This window comes from Sarcophilus harrisii, chromosome 2 (assembly GCF_902635505.1).
Source record: "Sarcophilus harrisii chromosome 2, mSarHar1.11, whole genome shotgun sequence".
Lineage (NCBI taxonomy): Eukaryota > Metazoa > Chordata > Mammalia > Dasyuromorphia > Dasyuridae > Sarcophilus > Sarcophilus harrisii.
In genome coordinates, this window is record NC_045427.1 from 551,844,727 (window position 1) to 551,857,206 (window position 12,480).

The 12,480-nt window shown below is 36.9% G+C and overlaps 1 protein-coding gene across 5 annotated transcripts in view; it reads left to right on the plus strand.

Moving 5' to 3' along the window:
* The window catches only part of IL16 (interleukin 16), a 162,075-nt gene that overhangs the window by 90,733 nt on the left and 58,862 nt on the right, over positions 1–12,480 (plus strand). For all 5 annotated transcript variants that reach the window (XM_012542097.3, XM_031955651.1, XM_031955653.1 and 2 more), the window contains one exon: positions 2,345–2,453. In XM_012542097.3, coding sequence (XP_012397551.2) covers positions 2,345–2,453 — 109 coding nt within the window. The remainder of the gene's footprint in view (positions 1–2,344; positions 2,454–12,480) is intronic.

A 12,480-nucleotide genomic window follows, 5' to 3' on the forward strand; every position in this document is an offset into this window, starting at 1 on the left:
CTCAGAGAGAACCATTATATTCTAAAGAAGAGAACACCACAGTTTGCCATTTATTTCTCCAGCTCATTTTACAGATGAGGAAACTGAGGCAAAAACAGGGATAGGTGATTTGACCAGGACCACCCAGGTAGTAAATGCCTGAGGCTAGAATCTGAATTGAGGTAGTCCTGACTCCAGGCCCAGACATTTTTTTCACTATACCACCTAGTTGCCTAAAAGTCTGTGATTATATAATTGTATTTCAATAGTGGAATAAAGGATCATGAACTGACCCTATGAAATTCCTGTAATTAATTAATGGAACGTGGTTCCAAAAATCATCTTTGGTCAATTAATCCACTAACTTTCAAAAAATGGAATCTGTTTTTAAGAATCCACAGAATTAAAGTTTGGCCTAAGTGAATAGATTGCTTTGTTTGACTTGGTAGTGCCATCTGGTGTTGAAAAAGGAGAGTGAGTCCTCAGTTCTCCAGTTCTCCAGACTGGTTTGTATCCTGTTACATATGGAAAGACACTGGATTATTTCTGAATCAGTTCATAGAGTTAGAAAATGGTCAAACTAAAATCACCTTGTTGAACCCTTTTATTTTACAAATAGGAAATTAGAACTCTTGGTGGGTCACTACAGGAACAATTGAAAGAATTACCATTTTACAGAAAGGCAGCAAGATTAAGATAATACCTATCTCACAGTGTTATCAGTATTAAGTAAAATAATAACAGGTAGATAAAGATATGTCTGCACAGATATAGATAGATGTATAGATATAAATATGTGAGGCGGTTAGGTGGTACAGTGAATAGGAATCAGGAATCAGGAAGCAGGAAGATCTAAATTCTAACAATGTATGACCTAGGCAAGCTACCTAACCTGTGTCAATCAGATACATTAATAATATATATTCATGTAAGTACGTTACAAATGCACATATATATACCTATATATATGCATAGACACACATGTATATACATGCATGAATATATAAGGTAAACCAGACATATGCATATGTGTGTCTTTGTATATATACATATATATATATATATATATATATATCTTTGCAACCTTAGAATGCTCTACAAATACTAGATATTGTTCTTGTAGCTTACTTTTCTGCTACTGACTGAAATGACATGACTAAGAGTATAATGATAATAATGATATATATATATATATATGTATGCATGTATGTATGTATATATCCATAATGATATAAAGTTACATCAAAGCACTTGGATTATTTCATTTGATTCTGATGCCAAATCATGGTTGAGAGGAAAAAGCCCAGTTTTGAAGTTTTGTGGAGTGGGATCTAGTGAAAACCATACACTGAGCTTTACTATATCTATAACTTTGACTAAATCTGGTTCTCAGTTTCCCCATATGTAAAATGAATGTTGGACAAGATAATCTCTAAAATGTCTTACATACACACCAATTAAGTAGTTTTTGGAATAGATTTGAATTCACACCTTCAAATCTACCGATTCACCTTTAAAAGGAAGGAATTTGACTTATGATTACTATATATGACTTTAAAATTATGTGATCTTAAAGATCCCTAGTTTAGGACTCTTTTCTTTCCTCCCTCCCTCTTCCTTCCTTCCTTCCTTCTTCCCCCCCTTTCCTCCTTCTCTCCCTCCCTTTTCTCCTTCTCTCCCTCCCTTCCCTCCTTCTCTCCCTCTCTTTTCTCTTCCCCCTCTCCCTTCCTTTCTCCTTCTTCCTCTCTTCCCCCTCTCTTTTCATCTCTCTTTCACAGAGTTTAGTGATTTACTCAGGATCACATAGCTAGCAAGTGTCTGAACTCATATTTGAATTTGGGTCCTCCCGACTTGAGGACCTATGCTCTTACCTACTGTGTCCCATCTCTCTATTCTGTCTCTTTCTGTCTCTCTGACTCTGTCTCTATTTCTATCACTTTCTCTGCCTGTCTCTATCTCTCTGTTTCTCTTAGTAAATATGATTGGCTACTTTTTTTCTTGAAATTCAACTCCACATAGATTTTTTAAGTGTAAGGCGCTACATATATTAGTTAGGCTCTGAGGATACAAAAATGAAAAAAAAAAAAAAACAACAGTAGGATTCCTGGTCTCAAAGAGCTTACATTCTAAGAGGGAGTTGGAGGGCTGGAATAAGAACCTCTCTGTACAAAAACAAGGTTGTTCACTTGTATCCTCTCGAAAGGACCTAAGTTTTGAATTGTCACAAGCAACAACGATTTCTTGATGGATCCATCTTCTTGGCTGATCCTTGTCATAACTAATTGCATACTTTATGATAAAGCTAATTAGGACAACAAGCTTGCTCTAAATAATTAATTGAAATGATATTGGGATTATTTTGCAGGAATCTTCAACAGCTACCTCTAGAGAAAAGTCCAGTAAACTGGAAGCCCAAAATAACAGTTTCCTGCACCCCAAAACCACTGGCCAGAGGACACGCAGCAACTCAACAAGTAAGTGGCACTTCAAATAGCTTTGCTAACTTTGCCTTGTGTTTAACTCCTGGTTCTAATTTTTTGATTGTGACAAAGCCATAACTATATGGGGTGACTAGAGCTTTATTCCAAAGTGCTACCAGGAGAAGCAGGCATTTTGAAGGATGGGGATAAGAGCCAGAATGGCATGATGATCCCATCTTATCCCCATCCTTCAAAATGCCTCCTTTCCCAAGAGTCCTATCACTACCAAACCCATCTCTAAGAGTCACATTCCCCTACTGCTCCATCAGTGAAACTGTAGTGGATTGGGATAAAGTACTTACATTATACTATTGGGTTTAGACAATAGGTTCCAGATGCAACTAGGTGGTGCAGTAGCTAAAGCATGAGGGCTGAAATCAGGAAAACCTGAGTCTCAAACACTTACTGTATGATTCTGGGCAAGTCACTTAAGTTTTATCTGCCTCAATTGTAAAATGGGGATAATAAGAAAATATACCTCCCAGGGTTATTGTGAGAATTAAATGAGATCATCTGTAAAGGATTTAGCTTCCCCTTTTTGGGAATTTATACCTTGAATGACACCCAGTATCCAAAGCTGGGTCGGTGTCAGTACCTGGGCACAGCCTCAAGCTCTTTTTCTCCTCCAGTTATCCTCACCTGAGTTCCCCCATGTATCAGATATTCTAGGAATGGCTCTAAGTGGTGACATCATTCAAGTTTGTACAACTGTGGCTATTGTGGCTTAGCTTTATGATAGTCAATGCAAATGAATCTCACAGACATATTTATAGTAAGGACTCTGCAAGACTGAAACAATGAGATCCTTACCTCATGTAGAGTTTATGTAAGTGACTCACTAAGTTGTGATCTCTCTCTCTCTCTCTCTCTCTCTCTCTCTCTCTCTGTCTGTCTTGGTCTCAGTCTTTCTGCCTCTGTCTTTCTCTTCTGTCTCTTTCTATCTCTGTCTCTGTCTCTGTTTCTCTCTCTCTCTCTCTCTCTCTCTCTGTCTCTCTCCTTCTCCACATCAACATGAGTAGCAGACAATATGGCATGTAGAATGAAGGGATTTGGGTTCTAGTCCTACTGTGGATTCAGTTATCTAATTTTTAATTCTCACATACATAAAATGCAGAAGTTGAATCAGATAATTCCAAAAGTCTCTTCATGATCTAGTATTCTATGATTCTGAAGTTTTTGGGGGAGGGGAAGGCAGAACTAGATATGTAATCAGAAAACCTGAGTCTAAGAATGAGTTCTGCTACATATTTATGTGATGATGAAAAAGTTATTTTAAGTCTATGAACCTCAGTTTCTCCATCTGTAAAAAAAAAAAAAAAAAACTTTTTCTATTTCCTCACAGAGAGTATTGTTCTTCAGTTATATCCAACTCTTCATGATCCTATTTGAGATTTTCTTGGTAAAGATACCAGAGTACTCTGCTATTGCCTTCTCCAACTCATTTTACAGATGAAGAAACTAAGGCAAGCAGGCTTAAGTGACTTTCCCAGGGTCACATAATGAGTAAGTGTCTGAGGCCAGATTTGAACTGAGGGAGATGTCTGCCTTACTTCAGGCCTAGCACACTATCCCCTGTGCCATTTACATTCTCTTATCTCACAATAAAAATATTTATCAGAATTTGAGCTAGTATCTTTATTATCTAATCTTTCAGTTCTATATCATTTAGCTATAGCTTCAGACATTATACATTCGAAGTCCAGAAATTATACTGATTATTTTGGCCCTTTATTTGATATTTCCTTTTGGAAGGGTTATATATTGAGCTAATTATAAAATATCTGACTCTTCTTTTAAAGAAAATCTCTGCATCTACAGAAACATTTTAAGTGGAACTTTCTATCTTCTGCAAACGTGCTTGATTATTGATATAGCCTGATGTCATTAAGGCAGCATGATACAGAGAAGTCAGGAAGAAATGAGTTCAGACCCTACTGCTGATGACAGCTCTGTGATCACAGGCAACTTGCTTAACCTCATAGAGCAGTGCCTTGTAAAATTTAAAACAAGAGCACTGATCTGGAGTCAGAAGGATCTGAGTTCAAATACAGGGTCAGGCACTTAGTAATTGTGTGACTCTCAGCAAATCACTTGACCCCAATTGCTTCCAAAAATATGTAAAATACTACATAAATGTGAGTTGTGATTATCTCAGGGAAAAGGAATGCACAAAGATGTGAAAGGAATCTCTGCCTTCAAGGAGCTTGCCATCTATTTGCTTGTCTTTAATTCTTACTATGTGCAAATTATCTAATGTCAGATCAGAATGACAGAGAATAAAAGCACAAAAATAATAATGGTAATAGCTTACATGCTGATAATCCTTTGTGATTTACAATGTGTTGTCTTCCCCATGAGAGCTGCTAAGTGGCGACATAGTGCACAGAGTGCTGAGCTTTGGAGTCAGGAAATCTCATTTTACTCGAGTTCAAATTTGGCTTCAGATACTAGCTGTGTAATCCTGAACCAGTCACTTAATTCTATTTGCCTTAATTTCTTCATCTTTAAATTGACCTAGAGAAGGAAATGGCAAGAAAATCCCCAATAATGCCACAAAGAGTTGGAGATGATTGAAAGTGACTGACAACAAAACTTATAATTGGGAAATGATGTAAACAATGATTGTATTTATCAATAATGCATAATTTGAATAAAATGACAAATAAGTTTTGCTTTGAGATATGGATTTAAAAAAAATGAATGGAGGTAGTTTTGCATTAAACCCTCTCTTCTAGACCCTCTCCTCATTTCTTTGGAGAGGCAACATTGGCCTTCAATGAGACAAACATGGATCAAATCAAAGTCAACTACTGCACTATGAAGGTAAATTCTTCAACTTGAAAAGGCTACAAACCAAAACTAAAGTAGAGGGAGCATTGGTGCTTAATTTTTTGTTTGTAGATGATTATGCACGAATTGGAGACTCCGAAATTGAGATGCAACAAAGTATGGATCAATTCTCTGCTACTTGTGCCCATTTTGGCCAAATAATTAACACTATGAAAACACAGGTCCTCCATCACTCCATAGGTGGAACCATCAGTTACAGTAAATGGTGAAATTTTGAATGCTGTGGATAAGTTCTCTTGCCTTGGCAATTACTTTCCAGGGATGTCCACACTGATAATGAGATTGACACTTGCATTGCCAGAGCTAGCTCAATGTTTGGGAGTCTCCAAAGGAAAGTGTGGGAGAGGAGAGATATTAGCCTAACTACCAAACTGAAGGTCTACAGAGCTGTTATGCTAACCTCATTGTTGTATGCCCGGAAAGCTGCACAGTCTACCAGTGTCATGCCAGGCAACTGAATCACTTCCATTTGAATTGTCTTAGGAAGATTCTAAAGCTCACCTGGAAGAGTAAGACACCAGACACTGAGGTCCTTTTTCAAATTAAAGTGCCAAGAATTCCAGCTCTACTGCAGAGAGAATACAACTGCTCATTTTCTTGGAGAGGCAACATAATACAGTAGAGTGAACGTTAGAAGCTATAGCAACAAGGACCACATTGAGACCTTGTTCCTCTTGCTGGAACCTGTGTGTCCTTGGACAAATCATTTAACATCTTTCTATGATGTTATAAATGTTAGAAAGATTTTAGAAAAATTAGAGAATTTTTTTTTTCCTTAGGGGAAAGATCACTTGATTTGGAGCCAGTGTCTCTGGGTTCAAATTCTGCTTCTATCACTATATGGATGACCTTATCCAAGTTATTTAACCAATTAGCATCTCAGTTACTCACATGTAAAGTTGAATCATTTGAGGTCTCTTCCAGCTCAAAATCTATGATCATACATTTTATAAAGCGATTTAACCATAAAATGCAGTATAAAGTTATATTATTGGTTTAACTTTTTTTAAAAAAATATTTTTCTCCAGGATTTTATGAGGGATTGGATTAATCAGCCATACTTGGAGGAAGTGGAGCCTCTCTCTCACTGTCCTTCAATAAAGGCTAGGTAATACCAGATCTGAACCATTATGTTCACATGCTTGGGTCAAGAGCTAGGAAAAAAGGCTGATTACATTTCTGTAGCCTAAGTAATTATTTTTAATGGGGGACATGAAGAGACAACTCTCTCATCCTCCTACATAGCTCCAGGACATAAAATCATCAGGCTAGACAAATTATATCCCAAAGCAGTTATGTGCCAATAAACATTTAACAACTGATTCTCCAAAAAAAAAGGCAGGGGGGAGAGTAAGCTGGACACACTTTTAAATTTAATCTGTATGAATATTTTCTCTATAACTTTCCTAAGTCAAGTCAGTCAATGAAACAATAAATTAACCCCCTATCTTGGAGCCGTTGCATATTTGTAAGGTGTAAAATGCTCATACTGATAATTCAGCCATTGACTTCTGCAAGAGGGTTCCAGCCAATTCTAGCACACCCTACAACAAATAATGGTTTCCCAGTGATATAATGAGTTTGTACTCAGTGTGGAGGATATAAGCTAGAAGCCTCAGCCAGAGAGATTCAGAGACAAGTGGACAGAAGGTTGGAGGCTGAAGGCTGGAGCACAAACCCTTGGACTCAGATTCATTCCATCTCACACCAGCTTGGTGGCAGGCTCTCCTCCTTCGCTTCCCCACTGAAACCAAGGCTCTGGAAGGCCCCCAGAAAATTAGCTGAGCCCCAAATGCAGGAGATAGGATTTTGAAGGAGACAATAAAGGATTTGGACTTTGGACTTTAACCCCTGGCTACTCTGTGGTGATTACTGAACTGAAAGGAAGGCTGCTCCCAGAGACTCCAAGAAAACCTCAAGAGAGAACCTTACATTTTAGAGAGAATATTACAGTGCAGTGTTTTTTTAATTGTGGAGCCTTGAGTAGGCATTTTCATGCCCTCCACAAATACCATAAACTGTTCTTAGGGTCAGGCTGGAGGAAGTTGCCCATCAACTGGAAAAATAGGGGTGGAGATCTGAATCTGGAGACTAGAGAGACTAGAGAGACTACTGCTGAGAAGTAGTTGGGAGAAAGGACAATAGGGAGAGAGTGCTGGGGGGAGACTTACTGGGGGTGAAAGACCTGATTTTTCATAGCTTCTTATTTTATCTTGCTAACTAGGTTCTAAGCTTTCTTCTTTCTCTGCTGCTGAAGGACTATAAATGCTATGTCAGTGCCCTCTAAATTTTTGCTCTGGAACAAAGCCATAGCAGCTTGGACTTAAATGCTACCAAAATAAAGATGGAAGGGAAATTGTGTTTTTTTGCATACATAATCATATGCAAGTGCAGGGTTCCTTATTCCTCTGAAAGTAATGCTTCCTCTCCTTCACTGTTTGCCTTTTGCAACATTCAAAAAGAGCTACTCTTAATAGAAAAAAAAGCATTAAAATGCATTTTAATTAAAAAATTTAAAATAATGATGATAAGTTAGTATTTTCATAAAATCTGAAAAAGCCTTTCTAAGTATCATATTTTAAATTCAAAACAACCCAATGATGTTAATGCGATTATCAGTTCCATTTTATAAATGGAGAAACTGAGCCAGATAGAGATTTCTTAACTTGACTAGGGTCACAGAACTAATCAGAGTTTGAAATAAAATTTGAACTTAAACCTTCCCAACTCTAGGCTCAGTACTCTATCCACAGCACTGCCTCGCTGCCTAAAAAAAAAAAAAAAAAAAAAAAAAAAATTCATCCTACTTCAATTTGTACTCAAGAAGGAAAAACTGGAACTTATATTAGGAGTAATGTCCATAATATTTTGAAATGTCCATAATATTTTATGTCCATGCTATTTTAAGGTGATTTACACATATTTGAACTCATAAAATTGTCCTTTTTTTCTTTCCGTTGCCATGTCTCATATGTTAAAGTGAATATAGATGTTTGATGCATCTACAGGAATTAAAAGACCTAATTCTTCCATTTACTCTGGAACTGTGGGACTGGTTATAACCTCCCTGAGTTTCAAGTTCCTCACATAATACAACTAGTTCTGCTTGCTTTATAAGAAAACATTTTGCAAATTGTTAAGTACTATATAAATGTGAACCTTTAATCCGAACAATTTTAACTCTTCAATCACCCAGAATTGAATTAATTTCAAGACTTTAATGACACAAATGCCATAAAACTAATTGTATCATTTGAGTAGCAATATGGTCAGAATCTTCTGTACTAATGGGGCTCCAGAAACTCTTATGGAATAGTTTACATAGAAATCTAGCATAGGGTTGAGAAAAGGAGACTTTGTGGGTTACCAAATGGTCAGTACCCCTTTGAAGCTTCCATGGTTACATGATATTCATGAATTTGGATAAGCTACTAAAAGAGAAAAACATGCAGGGATCTATGGTTTCTTCAGGGTAGGAGACATTCCTTTCACTCCTATAATTTAGAAGGCAAGTTTGAGAGAATCATCTGCGATATAGAGATATTAAATGACTTAATTGGGTCATATAGCTAACGAATATCTAGTGTGCTTTCCTTATGGCCACTGACCATTTCTTAGTACTGTGCCTTTAGTCTTTAGTGATTAAAGGGATAAAATACAAAAAAAGTCATTTTAATTGGTCTGCTTCTTATTTCCTATAATCTGCATTAATTGATTCATCTTCTGTCTCCTCCTATTTAATCTGACAGGGATAAATAAAGATAAGTTTCCAGCTAAGAGAGGTGGGACCAATTGAGTGTTCAAGGAAACCTTTTCATTGGCATCCCATGAGGAAGAATCACAGATGCTGTAATAACATCTTAACATTTGTATAAGCCTTTTCACATTTTACAAAAGGGTTTTCACATATATATTATCTCCTCTAGTCCTCAAAATAACTCTGAGGAGTAAGCAGGGCAGGTGCTATTATTTTCCTTTTACACAAAAGGAAAGGGAAATTTGGAGAAGTGATTTTCCATGAATTATATGACTAGAAAGCAATGGAGCTGGAATGAAGACTTAGTTCTACCTATGTTCTTTCAAATACACAGTGGCTACCCTCCAAATAGACTAGAGACAATGCATCTACAAATATCTCTTTTGGGTACAATCCATAATCAATCTACACTTAATAAGTACCTTCTAGGTTCTAGGCACTGGGAATAAAAAAACAAAAATAAAAGTCCCTGCCCTCCAGGGGCTTATATTCAATCAGGAGGAAAGAAACCTTCACATCCATAGGTATGTATAAAATAAATATGAGGTATTTTTTTGAGAAAGAATAACACTAGAAGATAGCCAGGTGGCATAGTGGACAAAGTGCTAGGCTTGGAGTCAGCAAGATCTGAGTTTAAATCTGGCCTCAGACACTTAACAAGCTGTGTGACCCTTAAGTCACTTAACTCTGTTTGCCTCAGTTTTCTCATCTGTAAAATGAGCTGGAGAAGGAAATGACAAACCATTTTAGTGTCTTTGTCAAGAAAACCCCAAATGGGATCATGAAGAATTAGACAAGACTCAAATGAATGAATAACAAGAGTATTAGAAATTAGGGAGAACAGAAAAGGGCTGCTAGAAAGAAGTACTTGATCTGATTCTTGAAGAAAACCTAAAGACTCTCAGGAGTTTTACAAGTAGCACATTTGCTTGGAGCTGTGATAAGTTAGAATCTATTTCTCTTCTAAGTAGACCAATATCATGGCTCCCTCAAGACTTAAGATATTTTGTAGTTTGGGTAGAGGGCCACATCCAGAAGCACCATTTGTTAGTTCTTTGATTTTTCTGGCTTTCTTCTTTTGCCATCCCCACTAAGGTACAGGAATATAGCCAAAACACAGATCAAACACTGAGAGGAAGCTGGAGATGACCAACGCATTTTGAGTAAGCTGACCTCTAGGACCAGCTTGCCAACTTTGCTAAGTGTTTTCAGACTCTAGTCACAACCTTGAGGATGGCCTATTCTGATGAGGCAAGATTGCTCCCATTCTAGCTTCAGTATTTAACACCCAGCCATCTTAAAAGACGCCTTTTTCCCTTCCCTGCCTTAGTCCCTCTAGCTAAGAGAAGGAGGGCATCTTGAATTTCTTTTCTCTGTTGCTTAGGCAACAGATGGGATGGTGAAAAGCCACGATGCTGACCTCATTGCTAAGGGGCATTGAATGCCAATGTCACATATGACTAGTATGCCTTTAGTTATAAAACTGATGCTTTACATCACCTTAGTCCCCAGTAAGGTTGACCCTGAATGGGAGCTCTGATCTCTTTTCTATACCTAGTATATTCTATCCTTTAAAAAAGATGTAGCTAAGTCATGGATATTTATACACAACACTCTCTGAGCATAAATCTTTTTTTAAAGATAGGGTTATATTTCAGCCTCACAAATATGTATTTATCCTAAAAGAAGTTATGCTTTAGCCATGGATAATATTTCTAATGGAAATTGTTCATACTTAGTGCAGTATTTGTTCAGATTCACTTTTTGTATGCAAACTAGCATTATTTATTTCTCTAATAAATATAGAATGGTAAAACTGAAAAGAGACTTTGAGGTTATCATCTAGTTCAATAGATTTCTTGCCCCCACCTTCTTTCTTCTTCGTAGTCATTCAATTTACTGCTTTTTCAGTAAGTCAGTTCCTCCCTGCCATGGAGACTTTAAAACTTAAAGCCAACTTGCTACAAAGCCTATGATTTTCTTTAGTCAAGCAGAATAACCAAGCAAGCACTGTAGACTCCTAGAGAGGAGACATATTATATGTTTGTCATAAATGTGGGTGCAATGTATTTGACAGAGCTCTTTCCTCTAATAGGATGCTAGTTCTGGGTTTACTCAGACTGGTCTCGTATTGAGGGGAGTATGGTTTCTAAAGAGAAAGATCAAGCTCTTTTCTGATAGTCTCTGGCTCTTTATGTCTCTACCCTACAGCTATAGAAAAAATGACCAAAAAATTAGGCTTGGTTCATATCTAAGTTCTCCCCCAAAATAAAATAGAAATGTAATTAACATGTAGTAAAGTTTTGCTATCTGTTGCTCGGTCATTCAGTTTTGTCTGTCTCTTTGTTATCCCATGTACTTGCTTCATAGGGTTGTCTCGACAAAAATTCTAGAGTGGTTTGCTATTTCTTTTCTTATATGAAGAATTGAGATGACTAGGAGTGAAGTGATTTGGTTACTTAATTAGTGTTTGAGGTTGGATTCAAACTCAGATTTTCCTGATTCCAGGCTCAATGTCTTATTTACTGTGTCAGTATGGGAAAGCTATTTATTTCCTTTACAGAAAAAATATGCTTAAAACATGAAAAACTGTTATGGGCCAGAACTCTGAACTTGAAACAAAGGATTCTTACAAGGTACTAAGTCAGTGGAATTGATAGAGGCAATAGTTATCTAATTTAGCATGGTTCATGATGCTGAGTGAAATGAGCAGACCAGGAGATCATTATATACTTCAACAACAATACTATATGATGACCAGTTCTGATAGACCTGGCCATCCTCAGCAACGAGATCAACCAAATCATTTCCAATGAAGCAGTAATGAACTGAACCAGCTACGCCTAGAGAAAGAACTCTGGGTGATGACTAAAAACCATTACATTGAACTCGCAATCCCTATATTTATGCCCACCTGCATTTTTTATTTACTTCACAAGCTAATTGTACAATATTTCAGAGTCTGATTCTTTTTGTACAGCAAAATAACAGTTTGGTCATGTATACTTATTGTGTATCTAATTTATATTTTAATATATTTAACATCTACTGGTCATCCTGCCATCTGGGGGAGGGGGTGGGGGGGTAAGAGGTGAAATTGGAACAAGAGGTTTGGCAATTGTTAATGCTGTAAAGTTACCCATGCATATAACCTGTAAATAAAAGGCTATTAAATAAATAAATTAATTAATTAAAAAAAATAATTTAGCATGGTTCAGCATGATTGATTTAATCCTACAAGGAGATGTTATGGGCCAGAATTTGAAACAAGGAACTAAGTGGAATTGAGGAGTCAATGGTTAAATCTAGTTTATCATTGATTTAATCCTACAGCAAATAATGATTTCCTAGTGATATAATGATTGGTTTGCACTTAGTGTGGAGGATATAAGCTAGAAGCCTCAGCCAGAGAGA